At 29.6% G+C, this 15,604-nt stretch overlaps 1 protein-coding gene across 4 annotated transcripts in view; it reads right to left on the reverse strand.

The window, feature by feature from the left end:
- Positions 1-12,858, reverse strand: part of LOC145936827 (androgen-induced gene 1 protein) — a 26,567-nt gene extending 13,709 nt beyond the window's left edge. For 2 of the 4 annotated variants that reach the window (XM_083039430.1, XM_083039433.1), the window contains exon 1: positions 2,535-2,724. Coding sequence is in view for 1 of the 4 variants with exons in the window: in XM_083039431.1 (XP_082895557.1) it covers positions 6,716-6,877 (162 nt within the window). In the remaining 3 variants the exon portion in view is untranslated. Of the gene's footprint in view, positions 1-2,491; positions 2,725-6,715; positions 6,890-12,528 lie in introns of those variants that run through there. The other 2 variants (XM_083039431.1, XM_083039434.1) reach the window with 2 other exon arrangements.
- Positions 12,859-15,604: the final 2,746 nt, after the last annotated feature.

A 15,604-nucleotide genomic window follows, 5' to 3' on the forward strand; every position in this document is an offset into this window, starting at 1 on the left:
AAGAAATTGAATTTGTTGCTCGATTTAAACTGATTAAAAACGAGACTTTGTCGCCGCGGAACATATGAGTCGCGCGAATTTATATCATTAAAGTGATAAAATAATTTGTTGCTCGGCAGTTTTGGGTATAAATATAATCTACAGACAATGTACTAACTAAATAAATAAGAAATTGAATTTGTTGCTCGATTTAAACTAATTAAAAACGAGACTTTGTCGGCGCGGAACATATGACTCGCGCGAATTTATATCATTAAAGTGATAAAATAATTTGTTGCTCGGCAGTTTTTGGTATAAATATAATCTACAGACAATGTACTAACTAAATAAATAAGAAATTGAATTTGTTGCTCGATTTAAACTGATTAAAAACGAGACTTTGTCGGCGCGGAACATATGAGTCGCGCGAATTTATATCATTAAAGTGATAAAATAATTTGTTGCTCGGCAGTTTTTGGTATAAATATAATCTACAGACAATGTACTAACTAAATAAATAAGAAATTGAATTTGTTGCTCGATTTAAACTGATTAAAAACGAGACTTTGTCGGCGCGGAACATATGAGTCGCGCGAATTTATATCATTAAAGTGATAAAATAATTTGTTGCTCGGCAGTTTTGGGTATAAATATAATCTACAGACAATGTACTAACTAAATAAATAAGAAATTGAATTTGTTGCTCGATTTAAACTGATTAAAAACGAGACTTTGTCGCCGCGGAACATATGAGTCGCGCGAATTTATATCATTAAAGTGATAAAATAATTTGTTGCTCGGCAGTTTTGGGTATAAATATAATCTACAGACAATGTACTAACTAAATAAATAAGAAATTGAATTTGTTGCTCGATTTAAACTGATTAAAAACGAGACTTTGTCGCCGCGGAACATATGAGTCGCGCGAATTTATATCATTAAAGTGATAAAATAATTTGTTGCTCGGCAGTTTTTGGTATAAATATAACCTACACACAATATACTAACTAAATAAATAAGAAATTGAATTTGTTGCACTATTTGAACTAATTAAAAACGAGATTTTGCGCGACTTATATGTTCCGCGACGACAAATTCTCGCTTTTAAATAGTTTAAATCGAGCAACAAATTCAATTTCTTATTTATTTAGTTAGTTTATTGTTTGTAGAATATATTTATACCCAAAACAGCCGAGCAACAAATTATTTTATCATTTTAATTATATTTTTCCGCGTGACTTATATGTTCCGCGGCGACAAAGTCTCTTTTCTAATTAGTTTAAATCGAGCAACAAATTCAATTTCTTATTTATTTAGTTAGTACATTGTTTGTAGATCATTTTAATACCAAAAACAGCCGAGCAACTAATTTTTTTATCAATTTTATGATATTTTTCCGCGCGACATATATGTTCCGCGGCGACAAAGTCTTTAATTAAATAGTTTAAATCGAGCAACAAATTCGGTTTTGCATTTATTTAGTTAGCATATTGTTTGTAGATCATCTTAATACCAAAAACAGCCGAGCAACTAATTTTTTTATTAATTTTATGATATATTTCCGCGCGACGTATGTGTTCCGTGGCGACAAAGCGTCGCGTTTTGATGATGATAGTTAAAATCGAGCAACAAATTCAGTTTTGCATTTATTTGGTTAGTACACTCTCTGTAGATTATTTTGATACCAAAAACAAAGGATCAACACATTTTTAGAGTTACTTTTACTTGATACGGCGCGGAGCATTCTATAATTTTTTTCATTATGGGGGGGGCTAGCTTAATGTCACTTTAAACGTTAATTCCTGCTAAACGGTTTGAGCGACAAAATCCGGACTACGGCAACAAATTAGCACATAATTAGCACTAAATTAATTGATAGGTGCGATTTTTTTTTCACTATGGGGGGGGCTAGCTTAATGTCAAGCCAGCCCCCCCACTTTGAACATTAATTCCTGCTAAACGGTTTGAGCGACAAAATCCGGACTACGGCAACAAATTAGCACATAATTAGCACTAAATTAATCGATAGGTGCGACTTTATTTGGCGTTGGTGGTGGGGCCAGCTTAATAGGGGTGAGAAATCGAATCGAGCGAGCGAGAATTCGGACGATGCCACGCCGGAACGCGGCGTGTCCGCGGACACATAACCTACACCCCTCTCCTCTCCGACCGGAAGTCGCGACGTGTCACGGTTTTCCATGTGTTTTTCGCGTACAAAATACGAGAAGAGTGTTCCTCGTGTCGTGAATGAGATTATATTTTTGTGCGTAGACGGAATCCGAAGGGAATCGCTCGCATTGTTGTGATTGTTGCCCAACAACAACAACACTTTGCACGCGTGGGGGGAAAAGGAACGAATTTTCCGCATTTACCGTCGTCCATCGACACGATCGCGTCTCGCGAGAGGAAAAAGAGAGAAGAAAGAAGCAGAGAGAGAGAGAGAGAGAGAGAGAGAGAGAGAGAGAGAGAGAGAGAAAGAGAAAAGAGAGAGCCCTATTTTTAATCGGCTTACGGCCGTCTCGACGACCTCGGGATGCCGATCGATCTACCCTTACTTGGTGCGGAAAACGCGCGCTTCGATTTTCTTAAAGCGGTCGATACTATGTATCCCGGTCTCCTCGCTGTGTCTCTTTCCGGTTTATTTATTTATTTATTTTTTTCTTTCCCGAAGCGCGAGAGATTCTGTCAAGTTTCACGTGATCGTCGCACGAAAACACTTCTCGAAACACTCGCGTCGGCGGTCCGCGACTTACTGACGGATAATGGAGTAAAACTGCGAGAGAGGGAAGGGAGAAAAGACCGCAGCGTGCGTGCGTTTGGCACTGGTTCAACGCGGCCGCGTTCACGAGAGAATGACGAAAGGATGGGGAGGGGGAAGAAACATCTCAGTGACGGATCGAGTTGCCTCGGGTACCCCGCGCTCTCTTATTACCGGAGAACTTGGAGTCTATCTTGAGCGCACTCGCGCTCCAAGTAAAGCTCGGTTAAAAATAGCGCGGCTTTTTTTTCCCTCTCGAAAGAGAGATATTAATGCCATAAATTAAAATAAGAAGCGGATCCGATTATACTATAAACTCATTGTTGATCAAATATTGATTTTGTACGTCTCCACTGCTATTTACAGACCTTAAGCGGATGTCGCCTTTTCGAATGTAGGCGTGTCTTTTCAGTCTACAGTTTATTGGAATTCTGCAATTTTCTTCCCTTCTTTAAAATAGTTCTTATACTTCCTCTATCTCTCTTTAAATTTTCACATTTGAAAATATATAAAAGGTGAATTTCTCTTTATAACATGTGATTAAATTCACTTATTGTTTGCTCGTCTTCTGATAAATATGTTTCTGAGAAGCTAGAAGGGAAGAGAAACAGAAAGAGAGATTAATTTATTATTCTTAATCAAAATCTAAAGTTTCTATAGAGACTTGGAATTTAGTACAAAATTGTTAATGCAATCGTGAAAAAGATATATCCACCTTCTCTCACTAACAAAAATTGAGCAATCCCGCCGACTTATAATTAACCTAATTTAACCGACTAACTAACATGCTAAAATGTTTTATGACGATTAATAAAAACGTTTTTTTTTTCATCAATAATTGAAATTTATTACAACTTTATTATTACACGCATATGTTGCACCATCGTATTATCATATATATGTTTAATTTGTGATAAAATTTATCAATATCGTTTTGATAAGTCTAATTTATTTAAATAAAATTCGCAATTTATTTTTAAATTGCAAATTATTTAAATTTAAATTAAAAAATTTTTAATGACATAAATGTACCTAAAATATTTTATGAAAAAATTGCTTGTTAATTATAATACTTCATGAAAAATTCAAGGAACAAAATATTTTAAATACGTCTACCTCGTATTATGCTAAATATTTCGTGACGTCAAGGACATAATCATATGGTAGTCTTACGTCTACAACGTGTTCACCTTGTTGTCATTCAAGTGGCGAGGCTCGAGTGGGGAGGATGTATACATTGTAATATTATTTATCGAATCGCGACAAATACTAGCGATTTATTTGATCTAAAATCACTACAAACTGCGTTTATTATCAAGTCGCGCGATTAATTAATCCCCGATGATTTCGCGTATATTAACCAGCTAATACTAATTCGATTCACTTAATATCGCGCGACATTATAATTTTACCGACGTTATTATCGAATTTCTCGGTCATTAATAAAACACCGCGTGTAAAGAATGGATCGACTCCTGGCGTTGCATTATCCATTTAATTAATAAATCATATTAAATCGCACCCTGTATTTTAATCTCGTCAACCGGATACCGTAAACACATTCCGGTGTTTATTAACCAGTGATTTATTAAAATAGATATTTTACGTGTCTTATTTTATCGGAATCTATCGCGTAAGTAATCAAGCCACTGTATATTCTCAGACATTTATTTTTTACACACATTCTACAGATATTTATCTTTGATTTTAACTAAGAATATTAAAGATTAACAAGGTTGATTGTCAAGTCGTATTTGTAATGTTTTGTTCGAAAACCATATAAGTATCATAAATCATACACAAATTGTTATAAATTATTATGCCGGCTATGCATTTCGGATTTACCCTGAAAATCATAGTAATCGTGGGACAATATGGTATAGAAAGAATTTTATGAGAATTTTTCTGATTAATATTTATTATAATAAAAATAACAGCTATTACAATAAAATATAAAATATATGATTAATTTTACTAAAAGTATGGTAAAATTAATCAAACATATTTAAAAAATTTTTTCTATACCATATTGTCTCACGATTACCACGATTTTCAGGGTAAATTCTAAGGAAAATTCTCTCAGTTTTTTGGACGAATTCGGTTTCTAAATTGCTCCATTACGTCACAATGTTGAGAAATTTGCAATTAAAGTTGCAAAAGAGGACTATTTTTACCAACTTTGTCATTATAGTCACAATATGACGTGCTGGAAAAGTTTTATTGCAATAAAAAAAAGTATATTGTTAGGACTTTCAACCTTCAAAAGGAATTTTTGGTGTCAGTTATGGTTATAATATGATATTTATGCGATTAAATATGGGGTGTATGGTTATCTTATTAACTATAACTAAAATACCAAAAATTCCTTTTGAAACTATAACACCAAAAATTCCTTTTGAAACTTCTAACAACATACTTTATTTTGATTGCAATAAAACTTCTCCATCACGTCATATATTGTAGTTATATAATATGACAAAGTAAAAATAGCCCTTTTTTGCACTATAATTGCAAATTTCTCAAAATTGTGATGTGATGGAACAATTTGGAAACTATAGATTCGTATTTAGAGTACAAAAAACTATGAGAAATGACTAGTCTCGTTCAAGTCAATTTTTTTTTGTTAAACTGTGTTATCTATTTAAAATTTTTAATTGTCGTATATATTGTGTAAAATATTACCAGATTTTATTATAAGCATCTTAAAATATCTATAATAAAATAATTATATTAATTAATACTTGTATATAGACACGTGTAAAATATTTCTATATTTAAGATTTAAAATAATTACTTGAATTAGTTATATAAGAATTAAATTTTTATTTATTTTTTATTTATATGTTTCTCAAAAGTCATTAAACAATTTTTTTCTGGTAATTATCTATTTCATGAAATATCTGGAACTATTGAAAAAGGAATAAATGAAAATAAAAATGATTGCGCATGATAATTAGTTTTTCAAATATTAATTATTTTTAGACACTTTTATGCATGTAATAAAATTTGGATCTGTTTCTTACAACAATTGTGTACTACAATTCCGCCATTGCGCATCGTTCAGTGATAAATTATTTTTTATAATTTCGAGATAATAGATTTCTAAAAATTGTAACAAACTTTACATACACATACATATCCTCGTCCGCGCATGTATATATGTATGTCACGTGCAGAACACGAGGATGATCGACTCGAGAATTAATTAAACAACATTTGGTAGAATTGATATGGGAGCCTATTCAGAATCGTTTGAGTTCAATTTCCATTTCAAACTATAATCAATCAATTGGAGTAGAAGTTGACCTCTAACCTTGCTAGACCTTGCAATCTTTTGCAAATCTCTGTCGCAGATAAGATTTTCATAACTCGAAGAGAAAATGCTTTTTATTATCATTAATAATACGCTTTTGAAGTTAGGTGATCTATGTTTTAGAAAATTCAGGGAAATATGTTTTGTATATTTTAGTCTGAAAAATTAAAAGGAAAACTCAATTTACATAATACTTCATAATGTTGCGAATATTGAATATTTAATTTTGATATACATCTATATTGATATTTTGATATATATATTTTTCTGACGCATAAGACATATTTTTTACAAAAGCTGAATATTAGATTATTCATAAAATATAATTTGTTTGAAAAATTGCAAAATAAAAATTATGCTGCGTAACGATCATCGCAACGTGAATTAAATAAAACTATAATACTTACACAAATTATCTATTAAATACACGAAAAATTACAAATATTAATATGTTTTGATAAAGTTTTGAATGACATTTATATTTTGATTAGTGCGCGCACAAAATTGTTTCTAGCACGAGAATAAAAAAAATTATAATACTTCTATATATTAATGACTTTTCTATAATTATTTCTATATATTTTACACATATAGTATTTTTTATCCACATAAAAAAAGAGAAAGATGGTTAATCTTTTCCAATAGAAAAAAGATATATGACTTACCACATCCCATATCGTTAAGTACTTCATGTTACCAGGATTGAATTTTTCGAAACTTTTGTAAGCCGTATAAGGCAAGTATAGTTTGGTGAAGGCATAGTGTAGTGTGAAGGCGTAAATCACTAAATTGACTAAATGGACCAAAGTATTTAAAGCGTTCGTCATCCTGGTGAAATTCTGTCAAATTCAATAAATGTGCGGAATTAGTAGAATATAGTAGCGATTGTGCGTTATAATAGCAAATCAATATCGATAAATAAGACTATGTATTTAGTTCTCTCTCTCTCTCTCTCTCTCTCTCTCTCTCTCTCTCTCTATATATATATATATATATATATATATACATTAATATAATATAATATCTATATATTAAATATTTATATGTATATTTAAGAACAGAGATAGAATATCGGATTAATTTCGATAGCAACAGTACATCGATATCGTGAATGCATGTTTTTGCTCTAATCTTTAACAATGCTAAAAATTTTTAATTTTTAATTATGTGTACAGTCGCGGACTAAAAGGTTGTCCGCTGAATTATGAGTTTTAACAATTTTATTATTATTTATTTAATATATTAATACATTTGCCCCCTTATACATCTTGTACGTCTGCTCCGCTAGAATATGCCGTATGCATTGGTGCTTATATACTTAAATAAAACCCGTATTTCGAAACTTATCATAGCAAAAGCGGACAACCTTATAGTCCGCAACTGTACACATACGATAAAATATCTGTATGCATTATCTATATATATATTCGGAGAAGTTTTATAATATCGATAAATAGATTTTACAGTGATATAATATCGATATTATGTTTACATAAGTTATGTAATATCGATTGTGTATGTATGTATATATGTACATATATATATATATGTCACATTAGAACTTAATACGTTTAAATCGATTTTCCGATTATTGTATAAAAATATTGGTATATAACCGATATTTTTTTACAACAATGTCGAGTTCTATAAATAACAAGATGATGGCCGGTGTGAAGTTGGCACCACAAATTTAAAAATCGAAAGTTTTATCAAGAGTTCTGTTTGCACTCTTAATAGTTCTACAGTTCCTGATAGGTTTTATAAATAGTTCCGGTGAAATACATAAAAAAAATAGCACTTTGAAAATATGAGGTGCTAACTTCCCGTAGCACCGCAATATGTGAAAAATGCCATTTAAATCATCGCATCTTACAGTTCTCGAGTTCTATAGTTCTATAGGTTTTAACAATAGTTCCGGCCTTTAAACATTTTTAAACAATTTTTTTATCTTACCGCTGGCACCGCATTTTCGAGAACTATGCGGTGCTAGCTATTTCCATCGCTTTTTCGACAGTTCTCGATAGTTCTCGCATAGTTCTCACCATTACGATTAATTTTAAGAAGAGTTCCGGCCTTTAAACATTTTTAAACAATTTTTTAAATTAAAAATTTGTTTAAAAATATTTAAAGGCCGGAACTATTGTTAAAACCTATATAGAACTATAGAACTCGTCGAGAACTGTAAGATGCGATGATTTAAATGGCATTTTTCACATATTGCGGTGCTACGGGAAGTTAATTAGCACCTCATATTTTCAAAGTGCTATTTTTTTATGTATTTCACCGGAACTATTTATAAAACCTATCAGGAACTGTAGAACTATTAAGAGTGCAAACAGAACTCTTGATAAAACTTTCGATTTTTAAATTTGTGGTGCCAACTTCACACCGGCAAGATGATGCGAGATACAATCAGTTTTTTTGTTAATCATTGAATAATTCATTGAATTATTTGTCAATCATTGATTAATTTGTTTGCCGAGTCACGTAATTATATTTAAATTTATACGTTATTAAAATTATTAAAGTTATTCAGCATATTTTATATACGCGTTTCGCATTGGCTTGCGCTTTTGCATGGATATAGCTTAGAATAGCAATTTTTTAAACAATTACGATATCATGCATAAATGCCTCAGTTGATGAGTTAATATCGAAAAATTAGTTATTTCAAAAAAAAATTTAATGAAATATTTAAAATAAATGATTTCTGTGGTATTAATATTCTGTTAACAATCATGTAATATTTGTACACACAATTTATTTATTATGATTACATTGTAATAATTTAATAGCTAATAACTATATTTTTGATAGATTCATACATTTTTCATTTCGCACATATCTAAAGGTACATTCCGTTTCACGCATGATGCGTATGAAACAATAGAAGGTCTACATTATGCGTGACATGAACTATAGATTTTTTGTCACTTCATGCGCATCACGCGTGAAACGGAATGTATACTTTATTAAGACTTTTATGGTTTGGCAATATAAAGCGATTAAATTAGACTTCATATGGAGCAGTTAAAGCAAAAAAAATCAGTGCAAAAACTGATTTCTGATTCGTATCCTGTGAGTGTAACTTGTTGAAGCAACACAACATTTGTTATGTAATTTATTCGTGTAATTTACTCGCAAGGGGATTAAGAAAAAGAACAAAAACTTGCGTTGCTCTTTTTTTGCTATTTCAATTCTTAACATAACTATAGATTATTGGATTTTAAATATAATTTTAGCCTCGAATTTATATACGTGCGTTATGAAATTATTTATATATACATTCGAACAATTGCGTAAGAAATATTTTCGAATGTAAGAAAAATATCAATTTAATGTTATCTTAAAATCAGAAGTTATTGAAAATAGACAAAATTATATTTTTGTATAACGCTTTACAACCTTTTTTTTGCATTTTTCATGCGAAATGATGCACTTGAATCTTAAAATAGTTAATGTAACTTCTTGCAACAATTTTTTGTCATGATAACGTATTAACATATGTACATCTGCTATATTGAGATGCAAACGTTGCCGTATGCATATCAATGCGTTATTTAAGACAATTTTATATCGTACACAAGAGCTGTAAAAACCTTGGAAAAAACGATTTATATAACATCTTTTTACCGATGTGAACCTGGCGCCCAACTTAATAAAAAATAAAAATAAATAATACAGTTCGTTTGTACCTCGTTTGTACCTGTTTGTACCGTTTGATTTTTCGTTTGTACCTCAAAGGGTTAAAAAATACCAGGGGGTGAAAAAATCGCCAGCGCCTAACTTTAAGATATTTTAATTTCATTAGAGCCATTCGAAAGAGAATCGTTTGTACCCGTTTGTACCTCCTTTAAAATCGTTTGTACCTCAAAGGAACCGGAAGTACAGGCTTTTCAAAATTCGACCAAGAGGTAGTTTCGTCATTTTTTGAGATTTCGAAAAACGGCCAACGCCACTCGAAAGAGAATCGTTTGTACCCGTTCGTACCTCCATTCAAATCGTTTGTACCTCAAAGGAACCGGAAGTACAGGCTTTTCAAAATTCGACCAAGAGGTAGTTTCGTCATTTTTTGAGATTTCGAAAAACGGCCAACGCCACTCGAAAGAGAATCGTTTGTACCCGTTCGTACCTCCATTCAAATCGTTTGTACCTCAAAGGAACCGGAAGTACAGACTTTTCAAAATTCGACCAAGAGGTACTTTTGCTATTTTTTGAGATTTCGAAAAACGGCCAACGCCACTCGAAAGAGAATCGTTTGTACCCGTTTGTACCTCCATTCAAATCGTTTGTACCTCAAAGGAACCGGAAGTACAGGTTTTTCAAAATGCGACCAAGAGGTAGTTTGCCTGTACTTCCGGTTCCTTTGAGGTACAAACGATTTGAATGGAGGTACAAACGGGTACAAACGATTCTCTTTCGAGTGGCGTCGGCCATTTTTCGAAATCTCAAAAAATAGCAAAAGTACCTCTTGGTCGAATTTTGAAAAGTCTGTACTTCCGGTTCCTTTGAGGTACAAACGATTTGAATGGAGGTACAAACGGGTACAAACGATTCTCTTTCGAGTGGCGTCGGCCGTTTTTCGAAATCTCAAAAAATAGCAAAAGTACCTCTTGGTCGAATTTTGAAAAGCCTGTACTTCCGGTTCCTTTGAGGTACAAACGATTTTAAAGGAGGTACAAACGGGTACAAACGATTCTCTTTCGAATGGCTCTAATGAAATTAAAATATCTTAAAGTTGGGCGCTGGCGATTTTTTCACCCCCTGGTATTTTTTAACCCTTTGAGGTACAAACGAAAAATCAAACGGTACAAACAGGTACAAACGAGGTACAAACGAACTGTATTATTTATTTTTATTTTTTATTAAGTTGGGCGCCAGGTTCACATCGGTCATCTTTTTGCAGCATAATACACAACTACAGTGTGTAGCGAAGATACAGTTTCCGATTAGAAACTTTGCGATTGCAATAATACAACACAGTTGAAAAATTTGTGTTAAATTTAACAAATATCACATATCCTAAACGGTCCACAGAAATTTTTGTGTTAATTTAACATAATACGGATATGTTAAATGATGACACGAATACTGTGTTAATATTTTAACATAAAATAAATGCAAACTTTAAGTAAACTTAAAATAAATTTAATGTTAAATTAACATAGTTTTAATGTAAAAATTAACTAAAAAAATTGTTAATTTTACATTTTATCATCCCCACTTATATTATAAAGTAAAATTAACATTTTTTTTTGTAAATTTTAACAGATAAATCTTGTTACTAATAATACCGAACATATTTATTGTGTAAAATTAAAAGTAAATACACATTGTGCTATTTTTACACTTTTTTTCAGTTATTTTAATAATTTAACATTTGAGTTCAATTAACACAACAGCAATATGTTAATTTACATGAATGTGTTAAATATTTAACACAAAAATTTTAACGGGGACCATTTTTAACAAGAAAACACAAATTTTCAAACTGTGAATAATTGCGCGTGCATTTAAATCACTTAATAATTACATAAATAATAAGATCCACGGGCATAACAAAATTTACGTAAGACTAAAACTACATATTCATCTTAATAATGCTTTATGATAATAAGATGATAACGAGCTCTCTCGATTACGATGTTAGTAAAATATGACGATTCATTGTTTACTGTTTTTTAAAAATAATTTATCATTAATTTTATTAAAAAAAAATATGCTAAGTCACTTTTATACATCTCTTATCGCAAAATTTTATTTTATATAAATATAATAATAATTATGTAAAATTGTCTTAAAACTTGTGTATCTCATGTTCGCGAAAATTAAAATACTTTTTTTACATTATTTTTCACATATATCTTATAGTCCCATCTTATACTCAATTCATCGAACAATATGATAAGATCAAATAGAATAAGCAATGCCTTTATAGCCATCAATGTTAACAATTTCAAATAAGATTATTGCAGATATAGAGATATGTGTGCGCGAATATATATAGATGCAATAATATTTTATAGGTGTATGTATAGGTATACAGAGAGAATTTTCTCTTAAAATTTACCGTGAAAATCATGGTAATCGTGGGACAATATGGTATGGAAAGAATTTTATGAGAATTTCTTTGATTGATTTCACAATAAAAATAATAATATCTATCACAATAAAATATAAAACATGTTTGATTAATTTTACTAAACTGCATGGTAAAATTACTCAAACATGTTTTATATTTTAACGTGCAGATATTATTATGTTTATTGTGATAAATATATTAATCAGAGAAATTCTCATAAAATTCTTTCCATACTATATTGTCCCACGATTACCATAATTTTCAGGGTAAATTCTAAGAGAAAATTCTCTCCGTGTATAGATTCATATCAAAATATTAGCAAAACATAAAAATAAAAGCGCTTAACTTATTATTAAACACGATTGGATCTTGCATTTACATGATTTGTCAGATTACCTCGTTACTCCGTCGTTGATAATTTATTGTCAAGTCACTGAACGACCGAGAGGAACGTCGTCGGCATTCGCACTGATCACCATTCAACACTGACCGTTTGGATGTGATTGATGTTGTATGCACATTAAAAGTTAGATAGTATTATCGAACGGCAAACACATGTATATATATATAAATACATGTACGTGTAGTTATCGGGAGGAGTTCACGTCAATGTTGCGTCTGAGCAATGATTTAGATCGCGTTTCGGAACACTGGTTTTCGCTCGGTCTCGATGATGACCACACGACGGCGCAGCCGATGATGATAATGACAATGACTAGGCGTTCGATGATACCCGAATGCGGATCGTGTATCACGATCCCTGGGCACCGGAACTATGGCGCTTATACAATTGCCACGCTAACGAAGGCATATCAAGACTAACGAGAATCATCTTCTTTCTATTGCACGCTTGAAGTTTGGATGGGGAGAAGTACATTGACGGGAGAATCTGAAAGACGAGTTGAAGTGTATAGGAATTTTCAAAAAAGGAGAGAGAAATTTTTTGAGTGAATGACTTGACATGATATATAAAATATCTTCGAAGCAATTTTTAAATTTAAAAAAAATAATAAAAATAGACAATTAAATAAGAGAGAAAGAACAGACATGTTCATTAGATAAGAAAAAGAACTTTGGAGAGAGAATAGTTGAATACAATATATTGTATAAAATAATTAAAATTATATGCGTAGTTTTTAGTCTTATATAATCATTATCAATGATGCATTTGTGTTTCAAAATCTTCTTTGTTTAAACCATTTTGTATTTCATTAAATTTTAGACAATTTTAATTTATGACTTTAGAAAAATAGTTTGAAAATATATCTTCCGAGAAAAGATATAAACAAATAGATTTAAAAAAAATCCACCTAGCTATATATGTTCTTCTCATCTTAAAACACTTAAATGTATAACATATTTAAATAAACTTTTCTGTTTATCAAAGAAATATTTTAATTTTATTATTTAAAATTTAAAAGGATAATAATTTAATATTGTAAAAATATAATCTGACTATATTTTTGTAAATCATCAATTTTTTCTCAGTTCCGTTAATGAACGGTATGATATAATAAAATTAAGAGTATTTTTAAAATCCTTGACATATGATATGAAAGGTCAGTGTTTTCATATTAGATTATATGATTCTCGATATCTTTTGCTCCCGGATACAACAGATAATTTTTTCATTAAAAAGCATTTACATAGTCTAAACATTTTTAATTTTACATTTACTTAGTATATATAGTACCTATATAGATACAGAAATATTTTTTGTGTGTAATAGACATAATTATTTGCCTTTTTCTCTATATATTGCAATATAATATAAGTATTACCTTAGGAATGTATTTTATATTCAAACATATATTACTACAATAATATATAAGATACATCGATAAAATATTTGGTTCTTTGATAAAATTAAATGTTTAAGTGTTTTAAGAGAAAAACATATACATATAGCTAAATGGATTGAAAAATAATGTATTAGTTTATATTTTTTCTCGGAAGATATATATATTTTCAGAATATTTTTCTGAAGTTATAATTTAAAATTGTCTAAATTAATGAAAATACAATAGAGTTTAAGCGAAACAGGAACGCAAATATATCATTCATAATAATTATATACTAGACCACAATTTATTATTATAACATTTTTATTTATAAATTAAATATTGATATAAAAATAATATTAATGTCATATTTTTTTACATAAAATTTAAATATTTTTTTACATAAAATTTAAATATTTAACAACTCTTTTACATCATGTTTTTATTACGTTAATACTCTATTATTCTCTGAGATAAATTAGTTTAATAATTGATGTTTTATATATAAACAAATACATGTAGAAATTTTATTTAATTTTTTTTCGGTTAAATTAAACACTTTTTCTTTCAAAATATATTATAGATTAATTACTGTTTAATTTTATTTAATTAATTAATTTTTTTTTATTGTATTATATATATAAAAATGTGTATTCTCAATGTTATGAATGATAGATGATAAAATAGTAAAATTTGTTAAATTGAAACATTATACCTTTAGTAGATAATATCAGCGTTCTTTAATTATCTTCATGTTTTATTGATTGTTTCATCAAGAGATAGGGAAGTATTGAACAGATTTTTTATTTGGCAAATAACGATATGCGCATAAATTCTGTGTATAATAAGATGTAATTTAATAAATTTTTCCATAAAAAGCTAATAAAGCAAATCTTACATTTATATTTCTTTGTATAGCTATCTTTAAGTTATATACAAAGTTTTATTTTAATATTTTACAATATATTATTCAAAAATAATTGTCTTCAACTCCAAAGTATTTGCAATTTAAAATTTGATTTATTATAATTTAATAAATTTATTTTAAAAAATATAATAGTTTTACAAAATTTAGATATATGTGTATAAAATTATAAAAATCTTAGTTATATTTTAGTCAATTACAACTGAAAATTATAGGATATAAATAAAATTCGATTTTACCCAAATTGGACTTATTTGTAATTAATGTACATAACTAATTTAAAATACGGTACAAAGATTTCTAATATAATTATGAAGAGAAATATAATATTATATTATATATTTTTATAATTAATATATTACATATAAATTTGCATATTTTTTTGCAAAACCATTATTTTTCTATTTCAGGAAATCGAATTTTAAATTGCTAATATTTAATTATTTTTGAATAACATTGTAATATTAAATGCCAAAGATAACTATTATAATAAATACGAGCCTAATTTGCTTCACTAATTTTTCATAAGAAATTTCATTAAATTTTATTATACACAGAATTTATATGTATATGCATATCGAGAAATCTATTATTCTTCCTTTTTATCAGTATTCGAGTGTTTCAATATTTACCGGCTAATTTTTCTCCCTCTACCGCGCGACGCTTAAAAGAATGCATTAACATAGTATCCTCTAACAGAGCTGAACACAGTATAAATTTAAACAACATTTCCGTTTTTTTTCTTTCTCGTATAACTATGCGAGAT

This window comes from Prenolepis imparis, unplaced genomic scaffold (assembly GCF_030444845.1).
Source record: "Prenolepis imparis isolate NDT839.2.m4 unplaced genomic scaffold, iyPreImpa1.0 SCAF_5, whole genome shotgun sequence".
NCBI classification, from domain to species: domain Eukaryota; kingdom Metazoa; phylum Arthropoda; class Insecta; order Hymenoptera; family Formicidae; genus Prenolepis; species Prenolepis imparis.